The sequence below is a fragment of the Chionomys nivalis genome, chromosome 1 (assembly GCF_950005125.1).
Source record: "Chionomys nivalis chromosome 1, mChiNiv1.1, whole genome shotgun sequence".
In the NCBI taxonomy this organism is placed as follows: domain Eukaryota; kingdom Metazoa; phylum Chordata; class Mammalia; order Rodentia; family Cricetidae; genus Chionomys; species Chionomys nivalis.
Window position 1 is genome coordinate 81,048,808 of NC_080086.1, and position 19,130 is coordinate 81,067,937.

Consider the following 19,130-nt stretch of genomic DNA (forward strand, 5'->3'; position numbering starts at 1 on the left):
AATTCAAATGAAACTAAACTAGTACAGAGCCTAAAGAGTTAATTGAAAATTTCCCAGTAGCCACTTGAATTACCATTGATTGATTGAAGAAGTCAGGGAGAAAATCATACAGCACAACAAGTGAAAATGGCAGCACAGCTTCCCTGCATCCTAGAGAGGCAGCTATGAGACACTGAGAGGAATGCTGATGGTTTTGAAAGCCTACCTTTAAAAACCAGGAAGACCTCAAATAAATGACCAGATCCAGAGAGATCTAAAAAAAGCACACCTAGTGATGAGCCTCACAATCTAAGATAATGATCAAATCCAACTCAGAAGATGTCAATCATAAAAGGTGATAAATAGTACTGTAGGAATTAATGAAATAGAGATTAAAATATCAATGTATAAAATTATTGAAAGAGGTTTTTTTGAGTAAATAGATACACATTATCATGCTAACTAACCTAGAGAAACAGTAAGATAACTCAATTAATAAAATCAGAGATAGAAGGTTGCAATGTTATCAAATGAAATCCAGATGATCACTAAGATACATTTAGAAATCTTATACTTTATTCTGAACTGGAAAATCTAGAAGAAATAAGTACGGTTCTACGTGCAACTGTGATAAAATGAAATCAAAAGGTTATCAAGAACTTCAGCAGATAGGAGACAGATACAAAGACCCACATTTGAGCACTGGACTGAAATCTCAAGGTCCAAATCAGGAGCAGAAGGAGAGAGAGCACGAGCAAGGAACTCAGGACCGTGAGGGGGGCACCCACACACTGAGACAATGGGGATGTTCTATCGGGAACTCACCAAGGCCAGCTGGCCTGTGTCAGAAAAAGCATGTGATAAAACCGGACTCACTGAACATAGCGGAAAATGAGGACTACTGAGAACTCAAGAACAATGGCAATGGGTTTTTGATCCTACTGCAGGTACTGGCTTTGTGGGATCCTAGGCAGTTTGGATACTCCTCTTACTAGACCGGGATGGAGGTGGATGGTCTTTGGACTTCCCACAGGGCAGGGAACCCTGATTGCTCTTAGTACTGACGAGGGAGAGGGACTTGATTGGGGGAGGGAAATGGGAGGTGGTGGTGGGGAGGAGACAGAAATCTTTAATAAATAAATAAATTAATTAAAAAAATAAATAAATAAATAAAATTCATCCAAATATCCAAGCACTAGAAAAAAAAAACTTCAGCAGAACCATAGTAACAACAATATTAAAGTGAAAATAAAATGTCTATCAAAAGCACTCAAGACAGAACTTGGGGACATCAATGAAGTTCATCATGTAAATGTAAAAAGAGATGAAATCTGAAACAGAGATTCTTTTTTTTTCATATGCAATTCTTTTAATTCTTTTGCAAAAGCAAAGGTATCTAAATTTCTATTTGATACTGTTTTATGTGTTTTTCACAAATGATATTCCAAAACAAACACATTGGGAAACAACTCAGAAATGGTCTTTATTCCAATCCAATAAGTTAGCAAGAAATTCTTTGTACATGGTATTTGTGCTTCTGACAATCTGAACAAATCATCATAAGAAATTTTTCTTACACTGTTGTGATCTTATTCACATTATTTATTTATTTATTTATTAAAGATTTCTGCCTTCTCCCCGCCACCAACTCCCATTTCCCTCCCCCTCCCCCATCAAGTCCCCTTCCCTCATCATCCCTAAGAGTAATCCAGGTTCCCTGCCCTGTGGGAAGTCCAAGGACCACCCACCTCCATCCAGGTCTAGTAAGGTGAGCGTCCAAACTGCCTAGGCTCCCACAAAGCCAGTACGTGCAGTAGGATCAAAAACCCCTTGTCATTGTTCTTGAGTTCTCAGTAGTCCTCATTGTCCATTATGTTCAGCAAGTCCGGTTTTATCCCATGCTTTTTCAGACCCAGGCCAGCTGGCCTTGGTGAGTTCCTGATAGAACATCCCCATTGTCTCAGTGTGTGGGTGCACCCCTCACGGTCCTGAGTTCCTTGCTCGTGCTCTGTCTCCTGCTCTTGATTTGGACCTTGAGATTTCAGTCCGGTGCTCCAATGTGGGTCTTTGTCTCTGTCTCCTTTCATCGCCTAAATGTTTTTCTTTGGGTTCACCTTCTTAATTAGCCTCTCTAGGATCAATTAATTTTATTTAATAAAAACTGAAACATACCATTTGCCCCCTTACCCTTTCTTCCTCCAAGTTCCACTATTTCTCAAATTCATAGCCTACTTCTGTTTAATTTGTACAAACGCACATATATTGCATAAATATCTATAATATAAACTGGTGTCTACTTAATAATATTTATTCATATATATGATAAATATATAACAATATATAATAAATAATACACATAGTGTGTGTGTGTGTGTGTGAGTGACTTTAAGGCTGACCATTTGCTTTGGATACTAATTTGTCTTATCACTGAGAAATACTCTAACAACATCTCTTAACAGTCACTAGTTGCCTGTTGATTCTTGTCTAGAATTGAGGCCCCTGGAGATTTTCCTCATCTATTTTAGCATGTCTATTGTGTTGTCACTGTTCAGGTCTTGTGTCAATCGGCATATTGCTGAGATAACAAGAATGTATCTTCCTTGACATTTCTTCTAGAAATGGCATTTCTAGGAGATAAAACCTCACAGCATGTGTAGGGTTCCTGTGGATATTACAATTGTAAATAGTACTCCTTAGGGCTAAGACTAATTAGTATCCAACCACAGGTGATCAGATTTGAAGTAATATATATGTACACACACACACACATATATATATATATACATTACATAATATATAATTTATATATAACATAAAAACTAAAACACATAGTAAACAAACACACTCCAGTTTATCTTTATGTATGTGTGCAATATGCATGTGTGTTCCCTCTGTTCTACATTATTTTCTTAGCCTAGGTGCATGTGTTATATTTTAAATATATCAATTGCAGATAGATGCCTGATTATCAGCATTGTCTGCTGATCACTTGTCGTTTTCTGTAATGCTTTTTGTCTGCTGAAAAGAGATGCGCCTTTGTTGAGGGAAAGAACTACACTTATCTGTGGCTATTAGTGACTTCTAATAAAAAGGTAAAGAAAAAGGTAGGTTTTTTTTTTTTTTCCATTGATAACTCTGAAGTGTCCTTCCCTGTCTTTCTTAGGTTAATTTTGGTTTGAATTTTATTTTGGTAGATATAAGAACAGTTACATCAGCTTGTTTCTTAAGTCCAATTCTTTTTTTTTTTATTTTTTTATCATTTTTTTTATTCTTTTTTAATTAAAATTTCCAACTGCTCCCCGTTTCCCATTTCCCTCCCCCTCCTCCCACATATTGCCCCCTCCCCCCGCTCCCCTCTTCCTATCTCCACTCCTCTTCTCCTCCCCCCAGTCCATTCCCCCTCCCTCTCGATACTGAAGAGCAGTCCAAATTCCCTGCCCTACAGGAAGACCAAGGTCCTCCCACTTCTATCTAGGTCCAGGAAGGTGAGCATCCAAACAGGCTAAGCTCCCACAAAGCCAGTTCATGTATTAGGATCGAAACCTAGTACCATTGTCCTTGGCTTCTCATCAGCCTTCATTTTCCGCCATGTTCAGAGAGTCCAGTTTCAATCCATGCTTATTCAGTCCCAGTCCAGCTGGCCTTGGAGAGCTCCCAATAGATCAGTTCCACTGTCACAGTGGGTGGGTGCACGCCTCGTGGTCCTGATTTCCTTGCTCATGTTCTCCCTCCTTCTGCTCCTCATTTGGAGCAACGGTCTGAGCTCTTAAGTCCAATTCTTAAGCATCAAAATGCTACATTAGATGACAAAAAGAATGACAAAGATGGTCAGAACCTAAAATCTGTAGATGCTAAGGTAGAGTAGGCTCAAGCTACAGCAAAGACGACAGCACTTGAGTAAGAACTGACAGAAAAAATGAGTTACAAGAACTTTTGAAAACTCTGGAGAGGCTGCAGAATCAAAGAAGAATGATGGTGTCTAGGCACAGCCCCAGGACCACAGACATTACTTCTTTTTTTATTATTTTTACATTAAATTTACACTTCCTCCCCTCCTCCCATCCCCCCCCACTGCTCCCCCACTTTCCATTCTCCCTCCCCCTCCCTCCTTAAGAGAGGGTAGGGAACCCTGCCCTGTGGGAAGTCTAAGGCCCTCCCCACTACATGCAGGCCTGGGAAGCTGTGCATCCAAATAGACTAGAGTCCCCAAAAGTGAGTATATGCAGTAGAAACAAGTCCCAGTGCCTTTATCAATGGTTTCTCAGTGAACCCCCATTGTCAGCTACATTCAGAGTCCAGTTTGCTCACATGCTCATTCAGTTCCAGTCCAGCTGGATTTGGTGAGCTCCCATTAGAACAGGCACACTTCCTCAAGTGGGTGGACTAACCCCTAGGAGTCCTGATTTCCTTGCTTTTCTTCTCCCTCCTTCTGCTCTTCAATTGGACCTTGGGAGCTCAGTCCCTTTCTCTGATGATACTTCTGTAGAATGGCTGAAATGGGGAAATGCAAGCTGTTTCCCTGGAAACCTCCATGCCAAACTGTTCTATCCCCATGCCTTTACTCATTCCTGAATATCAGAGTTTCTATGAGAAAACTGCAGTTGAGAGATAAATTAGACATATTGATTTCAGAGATAATAAGGTGAGGATATAATCTGAAACTTCAAACAGCATTTTTAAAACTTCATTAAAATGGTTGCAGGTGACTGTAGTGGCATTTCAATTGTATTTTAACAAGTAAAGCTTGCTTGGTGTTCAGGAGAGTGAAACAGCCACATTGGTCAGCCTCACAGCAAGACAGTGGTAACACATATCATTAATTCCAGTATCCACATTAGTTTAGTTAGTTGCCATAGAAATCAGGCAGGGCTTGCCTTTAATCCCAGAACTAGAGAGGATTATAAAATGGAAAGAAACATCTCTCAGATATAGTATCCTTCTGAGATTTATTGAAGCAGGATTGCCATTTTAGGACTGAGGTTGAGGTAACAGTTTGTGGCTGGATGCTTGACTTTGTGGTCCTCAAGTTTAAGCACAACTCCTTTCCCTAAACTTTTATTGTATCGTGCATTAGACGACATTGCTGCGCACATTGAACATCACAGGAATCTCATCAGAGAGAAATAGAGAAACTCTTTTACCAAAATGTCCTAGAAAAATCCTCTTCTAAAGTAGCCAAACTGAATCACAAAATCAGAACTCTAGAAGTATTTACAAAACATTTCCAGGGTCAAGTAAATGATTTGCAGTATAAATAAGAATCCTTGATTTCTCAAATTGGAGAAGAAATCCTATAGGACAGGTTACAAAACACTTGGGAGAATAAAAAGAAGTCAAGAAAACCATACACCAGGAATGAAACATTTCATGGGCTTAGAAAGGGTGATCAAGCAGACGAAATATAAGCAGAGAGAACAAGAACTGTAGCAGCTCATGGAGCATACACAGAAAGTAGTAGAAACTGAGTAAAATAAGGAAGCTGAACAATGGAAGAGACTTTCACCCTTAAAGAATCAGGAGCTGGAAAATTCTGCACAGAATTATACTCCATACTATATGCACTGTGGGAAATGCAATAATAGTTGCAGATGTGCCATTTGTTCTTGCAGATGCAGTGAACACAGCAAGAATATTGGTTGGAACTTGGATTTGAGTGACCTTATTGGAGGGGAGATGAAAATGACTGCAACCTGAGATAAGAGCTCCCAGGGCTGTACTCAGAGTGGCAAAAAGAATGTCTTCAGATTACCTGGGACTTACAACAAGTTCTTATTTATCTGAGTGCTAGACTTTTATTTCTGTGAGAAAAAAAATCAAATATACATGTTTTATGATGGTACCTTTTCATTTTACTACATCTTGAAAAATTTCTTTCTAAAAATATCTCTGTCTCTATATAGTAACATCACTTTACAGACAGCTACATATCCCTTTTTACATATATACAATTCTCTCCTACACAGCAATGCATCTTCTATTTTCAGAGTTACACCCCCTCCATACATTCTCCATATATTCTCCTCAGAGCTACTTACCTTCACACTTCTCATTTACACAGCCACATCTTTTTCCACAGTTTCATTCTCCACACTGTCATATACTTCTTCCTTCACATGAATCTCTCCTACAAACATATCTGTCTTCGAAACAGTTATATCTTCTGTATCTCTCTACCTACTCAGCTACATGTCTTCATACTTCTCTCTCTCTCTGCACATAAAGCTTATTTCCCTTTCAGCATTGATGCACACACACACACACACAGAGAGAGAGAGAGAGAGAGAGAGAGAGAGAGAGAGAGAGAGAGAGAGAGAGTCTCATTTCTATCACATTTTTCTCCTTTTCCAGCAAAGCCTCTGGACAAATATGAATCACATTTTTAAGGTCATACAGCACTTCTTAAGTAAACAGTAAGAAAGAGAGCCATAGAGATTACACAGTTTCTCTCAGGCTAGGGAGGATGTGCTCACTGGTAATGGTGTGTAAATTAAGCACGTAATTCTGAGGGATCAGAGTTCCCACACAGAAAGTGGCATTGTAACAAAGGACTTGAACAATAAACAATTAGTTATTTTATCTTTAAGATTAGGAGAATGTACAGGACTCCTTACTTCTGGCTGTTATGTCTACCAAAGCTGCTTCATGCCTGACCTTGAAACCACAATAAACCCCTGGAAATTTTTCCTTGTGTATTCATCTCCAGGGACAAACAGTTTTTTTAAATTTCTTCTAAAGTCTAAAATTAGCTATCTCTGTGACTGAGAATACTATTACTTTCTGTATTAATCAGTCCAAGTAATGAAAAATATCCTAGTATAATTTCTATTCACCAGAATTATACATATAAGCAGAAATCATCTTCTTGTTCATCCCCAGCCATATTTTTGCCTTGTAGATGGAATATTTTCAAAGATAAACAAAAAAGCAATGGAAAACATATCCACAGTTGTTATTAGCGAAGGGATATGTACATGTGAATAAAATAGAGACAGATACAGTTACTTATATGCGATAGTCTTTTAAGCCTTTCTTTATGAGATTATAAAATAGTTGCTCATCTGTTGGGTAGACTTTGAATAACAACTACAGCCTGCTTGATGGGGAATCTCCTCCAGCCAGGGTCTTTGAGAGGCTGGAACAAGTTGAGGAATGGATTTGGGGTGGGAGAGGCCACCCACTCTTCCTTCTTCTCCCCACAACTTACACCTGGATATTGGACCCCATTCTTATTTACTTGCTATTATCTGTGAGTTCCCTTCTAATAAAGAAAAACCTTAGAATACTCTATTTGGAGTTAGCTTGGCATTATTTGACTTGCTTTCTTCTCATTTGATGGGTTTTGCACCATCTGATATATATTTTCAGTGTCCTCTGGTAAAGTCACTGATGCCAGAAACTCTCAGCAAAATGCTGACACTGTTGGCACAGCTTTTGAAAAATAAGAATCCACTGTAGAGTTGTATATAAGTACTAACAAAGGTCTTCATAAAATAATATAAAACAAACATAAAGTAAGGCACTTCATGAGCATGAAGACAGATGTTAGGGGAGGGGGCTTGTTCTTCCTGGCTGCCCAGCAAGATTAGACTCAATATAATAAGTGAATTTTAGTGATTGTGAGCGCCAATCTGTTCTATGGAGTCTGCTTGCTTGTTCCCGGCTGCCAAGCCATGAAATAAACACACAGAAACTGTATTAATTAAACCACAGCTTAGCCCATTAGCTCTGGATTCTTATTAGCTATCTCTTATATTAATTTGACCCATTTATAGTAATCTGTATATCACCACTATGTAGAGGACTACCAGTAAGTTTCAGCATGTCTTTCCCTGGTGGAGGCTCCGTTGATTCTCTCTGACTCTGCTCTTCTTTCTCCAAGCACTCAGCCTAGTGTTCTTTACCTACCTAATTTCTGCCTTCTATATGTCCAAAGCAATTTCTTTATTCATTAATGGTAATCATAGCACACAGAGGGAACTCACAAATCACCTCCCCTTTTCTGTTTAACTGAAAACAAAGGTTTTAACTTTAACATAGTAAAATTACATATAACAAAACAGTTATCAAGCAAGAATTACAGCGATGACTACTTGAAGATATCCATTCCATTTTGTTTCTTTTCAATCTTCCCAAACTAAGAGTTCTGTTTCCAATTTCATGATGTTGTGGAAAGGTACTTCTTTGTTCCTGCTGGGTTTACCTTTGTTTAGAGATGAACACTTTTCTCATTATAATCTTAAATTAATGTTCCCCAGGATTTCCACAGAGTGAATTTTGGGGTGCTCTTTGAATTTCTATTTCTCTATTAGTCTGGAAACTGGAGCCCAATGTGTACTCACCATAAGAGAGACGTTACACATGAGAGATAACAAACCCATTTAGCCTCAATTTGTTCTTTCTTGCTTTTCCACTCTTCCCCTCTCCAATCATCCCTTCTTTTACTTCATGTTTTCTTACTCCAAGTTTCTTTTGCTGTTCAAAATTTTTGAGAATATTTTATCATTTTCCTAGTGCTGTTAGTCTGAAATAGTTTTCCTAACACTTCTGCAAAAGCAAATTGGCTTAATATGTCTTGGATTTTAAGACGAAGTTGTTATTAGAGTACCTAATAGATTTCTGTTGGAGAGCTATAAGCTGATGTATTTCAGTGATCATTCTGCTGTTGGTGTTATTTTTGTCTGTTGATTGTCACTAGCCATTCGATCACACTGCTCAGACATTTCTTTATGTATTTGCTGACTGCTTTGCATGGGCCCTTCCTGGCCAGCCCAGCTGCTAAGAATTTATAAACCAGACTTTTACAGTGTGAACTGAGATGCATGAGATTGGCAAGAGGAGCAAGATGAAGTCACAAACAAATGTCCTCATGTCCCTGCTGTTCTGGGTGTCTGGTGAGAAATATTATAACTTTTCAGAGTCATTTTTTTGTATATTAGAAGTTTACAATGTGTGCTAGGACATAATATTTTTTACAGTATTGTGTAAGATATACACTGACAAGGTGACATTCCAAGGTTATTAAATGAAAAATTTAAACTGTTAATATAATTTTTTTTTTTGATTTTCGAGACAGGGTTTCTCCATAGCTTTTGGTTCCTGTCCTGGAACTAGCTCTTGTAGACCAGGCTGGCCTCGAACTCACAGAGATCTGCCTGCCCCTGCCTCCTGAGTGCTGGGATTAAAGGCGTGCACCACTGTTAATATATTCTGTGATTGCATATTATAAATCTTCATTTTGTATTCCTTATTGCAGGTGCCTGTGCAGATATCGTAATGACCCAGTCTCCATCCTCCATGGCTGTGTCAACAGGAGAGAAGGTCACCATCAGCTGCAAGTCCAGTCAGAGTCTTTTATACAGTAAAGATCAGAAGAACTACTTGAGCTGGTACCAGCAGAAGCCAGGGCAGGCTCCTAAAGTGCTAATCTACTTGGCATCCACTCGGCACACCGGAGTCCCTGATCGCTTCATAGGCAGTGGATCTGGAACAGATTTCACTCTCACAATCAGCAGTGTCCAGGCTGAAGATCAGGCAGATTATTACTGCCAGCAGTTGTATAAATCTCCTCCCACAGTGCTTCAGTTTCCAACAAAAACTTCTGAGAGTCGTGCAGGCTGCCCTGCACCTGCACTTTTCTCTTCTGCCTGGGAGACAGTGAACCTAAAACCCTGATCAAAACATTTTCAGAGCTAGGTTAGATATAGGGTTTAAATGTGTTTTAATTCTTTTGGTATGAAAATCCTGTATGTGAAAATGCAGAGGAGAATTCGGTATTATCTTTCTATATCATTTGTACCCCAATACCACACACAAACTCTGTTGTTTGAATATGAGGGATTTATCTTTCTGTAGTTCTGAACCTCTGGTATCCATCATAGGACTCTCTGGGCTGAAGTGATGGTGGTGACAAATTGTGTTTTGCTTTGGAAGCTGTGGGAAAGGTTTTTTTTTTTTCACTTTTCCATATTCTTTAGGTCTTTCTTACATCCTTAATGGTTACAATCTCTTCTGATTTTTTCTTTAAACTTCTATTACATTTTTAGTAGATTAAGTAATTCTTTGTCAAAGTGAGTGTGCATTTGTGTATTGTGAGCAAGTGTGTGCATATTTATAGGTGCACATGTGACATAACCTTGTTCTGGAGATCAGAGAACAGCTTGGACTTGATTGTCCCTTTGTTATTTGGGTTATGGTAATCAAATCATATTTGATATCAGGATTGGTGTCAAGCATCTTTGGTGTGTGAGCTCTCTTGGAGTCTCTTAAATTCTTTTATTAACGTGAATTCATTATACACAATTTTCTTAAAATCAACTTTTTCCAGTATATCATATATTTTGAACATATGTGCTAATCTTCCCCATTACTACTTTGCTTTCCTGCTCTTTTCTTCTCTCTTTACTTTTATATCACTATCTCTCACACAAACACCCATGCCAACAAATACACAAATATACTATCAAAATACTATGCACACAGAAGAAAACAGAGATCATCTAATCATGAGAGCATAGAAAAATATTAATGCCGTAAGAGAAATAGATAAATAACAATTATCAGGAAAACAGATATTAGTATGCCCAATGGTGTAAATCAGTAACTCCAATACAGTTGAGGAATAGAAAAAAAGGAAAACACACTGACAAAAATCTAACACACATAGAATATGCAACAAATGATATAAATTAATAAGCATTTATTAATAATCATGTGAGCACAATTTAATAAAAATTATACACATATTGTTAGACTAGACTAAAAAACTATACCCAACTGTCTGCTTTCTCCAAGAAATATATCTAACTGTTAAAAATATACATGTGTTGAGAGTCAAATGATAGAAACAAATCTAAGAAGGGAATGGGGTCCCCAAACCAAGCTGTCACAGCTCTGTTGATATCTGTTACATTAGAATATAAACAATGCTGAGTCAAACAGATAAAGGCAACCACAAAGGAGGTGATTCACCAATAACAATTCCAAATGCATACACATCAAACTTTGGAACACAAGGTTTACATAACAAACATGGAAAGATAGTGAGAGGCCCTGCTGGTTGGAACTTTCAGTCCACCATAGCCTGAGAGCAGTCTCTGAGCTTGGAAACACAGGGAGCTCCAACACACTTGCGTCCCTGTTCTATCCCTGACCAGATTTGGAACTGTCTCTTGTCCTAAATGGATAATTTGTCTCTAATGTGACCATTAACACAGTTCTTTGCAGAAGATTTTGCCGTGTTGCCAAAATGGTAATTAGAAATTATACTAGGACCTATTTGATAGGACTGTCCTGCAACCAATGATAACTAAGACTTGTGCTGGGAACTTTATGATAAGATTGTTCTGTATAATGCAAATTATGTAATGAGTCAGTCACTGTCCCCATCCTTTACATCTCCCCTCTCTGTAAACTGAAGTTCTATGGTCTCCCAGAAATGCTTCCCAGAAGATTATTCCTTCCATATTCCCACAGGCAATCCAAATTTCCAAGTTGCTGCTTCTGCCTCTGTCACTTTTGAGTGATGACTAATGGAGTGAAAGGAAAAATGCCCTGAACTAACAGGAAAAAGAACATTCATGATGGTGTATTTTAACAAAAACCTTTAAGGAATCACATTTCAACTGACTCATGAGTAGGTGCCATCATATCAGAAGACCATGATTAGCAAGGTTTACCCCAAAAGTTCTTTGTCCTACGTTACAGTGGAAAAAGAAGAATTCATCTTCAGTCACATTTTGTACATTAGATGTGTACATTACATTTTCTATATGAGAGAATATCAGCTCTTTTCATGAAATGGGCGGAGAAATGTGGGCCTCCTAGTGTGAACATTCTTAGGAACTGTCAGCTGAACCATAGTAGTTTAGATGACAGTTGTAATTACTGTACAGGGAAACAGTGAGTACTCTTGGTCTTTTTGGACTTGATATAAAATGACAGATAATGGAGTAGATTACTGTATCCATTAAGGTAGGCTCTGTCTAGTAAATGATAGTCCTAATTTTAGGAAGGTCTATAGTTGTAAGTAATATACGAAGTTTTAGCTTTTCTATTGAAAAGGGGATATTATGTCCAACTGAAAAATAATGCATTAAATATCTAGTTTATTTTACACTCACATTTTTAAAAATAGAAAACATAAATGTATGATAGTGTCCCATCAAAGCTGTAGCTTGTTTATTTTCAGGCATCTCTCCCAGTCTGTCCTACACCCCCTTGCTGGAGAGGGCACTGTCCATGGAAGCACATTTGGTGTCTGCAGGGTGTGGAAGCACATTTGGTGTCTGAACCCTGTGGAAGGTGCAGATGATATGATGACACCTGGTTCCTCTTAGCACCAGTCAGTTTGATAAGAGCTGCATAGTAAATTTAAAATTTTAGCCACTTTAAAATGTAAAAAAAAATAATCTGTGAGTAAGTCTTTAGAATGTATTTTACTTTAATAGCACATTTGGTTTGCAATACATTCCCACTGAATAAAAATAAATGCAATTCAAAGGTAATCCTTGTAAAGTGGGACTTTTCATAAAGGACAGGTGATTGAGTCTTAGTGAGCTCATAAGCAAAATTCATGAAGGATAGCATGTTTTAAATATAAGGAATATGATTATTGTCTTAATGTCAAAATTTTGTAATGTAGTCTCTTTCTGGGAGTGAAGTAAAAATCATTATTTTCATTTTTGTGCAACATTCTAAATTTTTATTTTAAATTATTTATTCTTAAAAAGGTTGAAGCACAAGACTTATGGATGTTTTAAGAATTCAGACAACCTTTTTTTAAATGAAGAGTTGACATTAACACTCCTGGCACTCATTCAAGCCACCAAAAGGAAGGAACAGCACCAGACTCATGGTATAAAGGAAGCATTATCCAGATTACACAAATAAAGATTAAAAGGGGGGAAATACAGAAAGGAGACACTGATTTTCCTGATTAACATAAGGATGTCCTAATACGTGTAATGGAAATCTATGAAAATATGAAGAGTCTTGTACACTTTAACCATGATGGTTTCTATTCAGATATGAAAGGTTGGTTCAAAACCAGAAGTATCAATTATAATTCAATATTAATCTTTGTGAATGCTGAACACTCATTTGAACTCATTATATAATCGCTGAATGGAGCAGGAGTAGAAGGATCTTTCTTGATTATAACAAAGAACATAGTGCACAGTTATTGGCATGTGAAACCCTGTCTGCAACTTCTGCTGGATAAAGACAGAATTGTTGGTATCTATTTTCAGCATCAAGACAGACAAAGTCAACTGTTCATTTGCTTTCAAAATGGAGCTTGACATCATGGAGGCAGACATTTTCAGTTGCACAATAAACTGAATCATAGCCAGACCATAATGATTGTAAACAATAAACAAATTCACAAACACTACACAGACAACTGATAGTTCACAATGATCTGTGAATGGCATAGAGACACAGGAGTACTGTGTTGGGTTATTTGACAAAGTCTCTACTAAGGTTGATCTAAAGTACTGGTTGAGATGAACATCTGCAACTACGTGAGAGCCCACTCTGTTGGAACATATGTGTCCAGGTTCTCCTTGTTTTTATCGTGTGTCTGCTACACAGTGTTTAGTTAATTGACAAGACATTTGACAATGGGATTGAATGATAAAAATGATACTAATGAAACAAAGAGGTTTTCTGAAAGAAATTTGTAATCATACAGTATGACAAGATAAATAAAAGATCATGAATGATAAAATTAAAATTGTAATTATCCTAAGTGTGGAAAATTAGAGCTTTGCTTCTTACATCTTAAAGGAGAAAAGGTTGCATGCCCACTCTCTCACTCTTATTCATTGTAATTCTCAAACATGAGTCATAGAAAAGAGGCCAGAGGGAGAAACAAAATGGATATAAAATATCATATGATGAAGTCAAATTACCACAACAAGTTCTTATACTTAGAATACTCTGAACACTAAATCAGATAACTCTTAGATCTGATAATACTTTCAGCACACAGCAGGCTATAACAAAAATGATAATATAAAGTCAACATATAATAATCAATAGGTATTCTGTGAAATAGAAATAAACTTACTAAGAAAAGAGTGTAAATTCCATTAAAAATTCAAAAAACAATATCTAGGAATTACTTTAAACAAGAAAGTTAAAGATACCTAAAACGAAATTTTTGGACATCGAATAATGAAGTTGAAGAATATCGAGGAGGGATAAAATTTTTTTTTTTTTTTGGTTTTTCGAGACAGGGTTTCTCTGTGGCTTTGGAGCCTGTCCTGGAACTAGCTCTGTAGACCAGGCTGGTCTCGAACTCACAGAGATCCGCCTGCCTCTGCCTCCCGAGTGCTGGGATTAAAGGCGTGCGCCACCATCCCCCGGCTAGGAGGGATAAAATCTTTGACACCCCCTAGTTACATAATCATGCAAGCTGTGGTAACAGTGTGATTAAATAATGCAATCTATGTCAATTTCCCAGGGACATTAATCACAAAGTTTGAAAAACGATTGTGAAAATAATCTATCATTCATTGAAATTTGTGCTGCAGTGTTCATTTTTGCATTAACTTATGCATCTCTTGCTTTGAATTGCATTGAAAGGGTAAAACCTTGTGTTTACAATCAGGAGAAGAAAAGGAAATAATGAGTTTAATGTTGGCTTAGTTTTGAAAGCTCTGCTACATGGAAGTACGGTCCAATGTGAGACTCTGTGAGGCAGAAAATTAGGACAGGAGTGTGTGGAGCAATGTTGAGCATCTTGCAGAGATGAAAGAGATCACTGACATACCGTTCTCCCCATAAACACAGCTTTAGTGACCTCAAACCTTCACAGTGACCCTGTATTCATCCATGTTTTTTCACTAAACAAAATAACAGCCTGAAGACCAATGATTTCACGACCTTAAGGAGAAAATCAAGCTGCAACGTACTGCAGTTTTTTTATTAGGGAGCACTGAGCTTCACTCAGTCCCTTGAGTTATAATGATATTATATGAGGATGTGAGAGTCTGAGATATTTCTATCGGTCCAATACCTGGAAACAGAAATTTCCAACTTGCCCTCACATTGTCAGTATCTCCAGTTCAGGTGCCATAGAGAAGGGAAATGCTGATTATGAGAGTCACTTCCCAGCTGATCTGAAGTTTTTTTAAAAAACTGTAGTCCTATATGGAATTGATAGTGTGCTGAGTGTCCAAAGGACCATAAAGCCGAGCATCATTATCTTACATGGGTTTCATCATAGGGACATTAACAGAATGTCCACAGGCCATGCTGGGGCTTCTAAGCTGGTAGCTGATTGACATGAAATGTGGATTCTAAGAATACGTGTCTGGTTACAGGGTAAAAGCTTCCTCCATTTGTTAAGACTTCATGGGGACTCTGCATTGACTTTGGAGTGAAGAGATAGAGAGATCTGCTTCACTCTCAGTAATACTTGTTCATTACAAATTTACATTTCCAGCCCTATTATTCATTCTATCCTCACAGCTCACAGCCTCTTTGGTTCCTGATGACATTTATTTAGAGCTTTTTATTGGAGCCAAATTCTCCTTTGAATCTGAACAAAGAATACATTCTTTTCTTTTTCTCAATTTTATTGAATCCAATGATTTTCTCTTGTTGAGAAGTATCTACTCCAATGCAAAATAAGATGTTCTTATAAGATACAAAAACTAGGTTAGGAGGAAGAGATGGATCGTGGATAAGAGTCATTCCTGGTCTTGCTGTGAACATAGGTTCAGTTTCCAGCACCATACGACAGTTCACGGCCATCTACCAAAATAGGTCCAAGGGGTACAATGACCTCTTTTAGAACCCAAGTGCAAGACCAACAAATGTGATACATACAGAAAAAATCCTTATATACACATAGAATAAATGAGCTGGATAGTGGTGGCAGCCTTTAATTCCAGCACTCAGGAGGCAGAGTTCGGTGGATTTCTATGGGTTTGAGGCCAGCCTGACCTACAAGAGCTAGTTCTAGAACAGGCTGTAAATCTACAGAGAAACCTTGTCTCAGAAAATCAAATTAATAAATATAAAGATATCTTTTTAAATATTTTAATTCTGAGATATCACAGTGCTTCTGAAACCCACATCCTTTAGAGGAGTCAGAGTAATTGCAATACACTCCTCACCTGGTACATCAGAATAACAGAGAGTGACAATTCCACAAGACCAACCAAAATGTCACCAGGGATACAGTACTGAGAATACTCTAGAGAATTTTTTGCAAATCCTAACTGCCATGGGGTGACACAAGAGCAGCTGTCCCTTGTCAAGCGTTTTCTGAGCTGATTATCATATTGAGATTTTAGTCAGGTGCAGATTACTGAGTGTCTTTAAAGCCAGCTTGTCAGTGCCCAAGAAGCAGGCTCTAGTCCAACTTGTGGATGGGGTCAAATTGTTCTCCTCTTTTTGGTACTGCTACTCTGGGTTCCAGGTGAGGGCCTGAAGTGCTGGGAGCAGACACTGTGGCTATCATTGCTTTTACATGCTTTGATGTTTTGACAATTGAAATTAAAGCATCTAAATAGTGTTATGTTTCCTTTTTCCTTTATGGCTTCTTAGAGTGTGTAGCTCATGACTGCTGATATAGAGTCTACATACATGATAACATCATATTGAGTGAGGTAACCCAGAACAGAAAGACAGTTATCACATGTATTCACTCAAAAGTGATTTTTTAAACATAAAACAAAGAAAAAACAGCCTGCAAATAAAAATCCCAGAGAACCTAGACAATATTGGGAACCTAAGAGAGGCATATATGGATCTAATCTACACTGGAAGTGAAAAAAAAACAAGAACTTTTTAGTAAATTGGGAGGATGGGGGACTATGGGAGGTGCTTGAAGGGAATGGGAGGGGAAGAAAGGGGAGCAGAAAAAATGCATGGTTCAATAATACCAATAAAAATAAGAACTACATACATGATGGTTTTACACTTGGGCGCTTTTAGTAAATGTAAGAGCAAGGGGTTTATGACTTTAGGTTCCCCTGAGGACATTGCTCTGCCCCAGTCTACCAAATCAATATCTCTTTCTCTAGAGCAGAAGGCCATTATCTCCTGTAGGGCCAGTAAGAATGTCACTGAATATGGCATTTGTTATATGCATTGGAACCAACAGAGAAACAAGGACAGCCTCCCAAGTTCCTCATCTCTTCTGCATCTAACCTAGCATCTGTGTTCCCTGCCAGGTTCAGTGTCAGTTGCTGTGAAACAGACATCACCCTCACCCTCCATCCTGTGGAAGTTGAAGATACTGCAAACTATTTCTATCAACAGAGCAATGAGCTATGGCCCACCATGCTCCAGGGCTAAACAAAACCCCCTGGGTTATTGCTCACTGAAGTTCAGTATCTGAGCTATATCTGTTTGCCACACATCTCAATGAAGTTATCTTAAAAATCTTGTTTTTTTGAAAAGGGTAAACCTGTTAACAGGGATTTTTAAAATAATATATGTGATTATCTATCCATGTATGCCTTATAAGTTTTCAATTTGCTTCTTTAATTAACATCTCCATGATACTATTTTCAAAATGTAATTTTTATGTTTAATAGATTGACAAGACAGAAAATCATTTAATATATACAGGAAAATTTTATTAGACACTCAAATTAAGAGCCTTGAATATTGAAGATTGTTAGTTATCTTGAAGATACAAGTTGACATCCTCACTCTAATGCTACAATTCCACTTGTATTAGTTTGAGATTTTAAATTTCCATTTCAGCAGACCACACACACAAGTCTCCTATAACTGATTTACTGCCTATTTTCTGATCTGCATTTCTGTGTCCATCAAAGTAGCTCAAGTATGAACTTAGACCCACTAGCTGTTTTCCTCCTGCCCAACACTACATATTTTTGATATAGCATCTTCAATAATGTGGCCAGATTCTCTCCTTGCTTCCTTCACTTTTTGCCAAATTCTTAGGTGGAGGAGTATAAAGTCTCACCATATATTTTGAGCTGACCTGGAAATTGCTATCTAGCACACAGTGACCCTGAATCTGCAAGCCACCAGCCCCTTCACCCTTCCAGGTAAATTACATGATTCCCCAACCAACTCCATTTCATATCTTATGTGTTGTTCCATTGCAGGTGCATAAAATTCAGAGACTCAGTAGCGTGGGTCATGATCATGGAAGCTTTACTTCATGGAAACTCTGCACTTAGTCATGAACCTCCTTTGGACTTTCATATCATTCCCATGTGGGATGAGAAAGCTCAATAAAATGATCCTTAGCACCACTTTGTGATGCACATCTTTATGTTTTTCAGGTTTATGGTCATAGTTCAGGATACTGAAAGTGTACTTTAGGACTTTCTTCATGGAGTATAAGATGTTATCACAAATTCAGTGACTCTTCATCTATGATCTGAGCAGGCTATGTCTGGGTCATTTTCTCAGGCCCTTACATGTTACAGTCAAGGTGTTGTCAAGGCTGAATTGTCATCCAAGTATTCAAAAACATCTTGTTATAAGAGAAGCATAAACATTTTTCTTTTTCTTTTTATATTTATTTATTTTTTTATTAAAAATTTCCACCTCCTCCCATTTCCCTCCCCATGCCCCCACTCCCCTATTTTAATTTAGTCCCACTAAGTTTCATAAGATTACCTTGACTTTAGAAATGTCCTGAATCAACTACTCATATACCACCCTTTCACGCTGTCCAATGATTTTTCCAGTTATTGATGGGACTTGCAGTAAGGAAAACTTCAAGGATAAAAGACTTCAAGGCTACTCTTAATCAGCATGGATGAGAAGTTGGCTGAACTCCATTCACAAAAACAGGAAAAAATTATTTATTCATGTATGCAGGGAGTGTTTTCTGAATCAAATGTATATATTGAGTCACAAAGGAAAAGTTAACACACTTATGTGATTTTCATATTCATTATAGTTGAATAAACCTCTTTGTACATTTGTCCCTTTTTATTATCCATTCATCTGCTGAAAGACACTGGTTTGATTTAAATTCTGACTAACCTGAGCAATGAAGTTAAAGACGTGTATATAGAAATATGTCTCTTCTAAGATGACTTACATCTGTTTCAGAAAATTACATAGTGCAGAAGTAATTAAATCATAAGGTTATTTGATGTTACCCTGAAAAGCCTCCATACTGAAGTTCACAGCATCTGCACCAGTTT

The 19,130-nt window shown here is 37.7% G+C and overlaps 1 gene segment (V, D, J or C); it reads left to right on the forward strand.

Annotated features, from left to right (window-relative positions):
* Window positions 1-8,821: 8,821 nt before the first annotated feature.
* On the forward strand, window positions 8,822-9,651 carry LOC130876084 (immunoglobulin kappa variable 4-1-like). The segment is given in 2 exon segments: window positions 8,822-8,870; window positions 9,233-9,651. Coding segments are annotated over 2 exon segments (468 nt in total).
* Window positions 9,652-19,130: the final 9,479 nt, after the last annotated feature.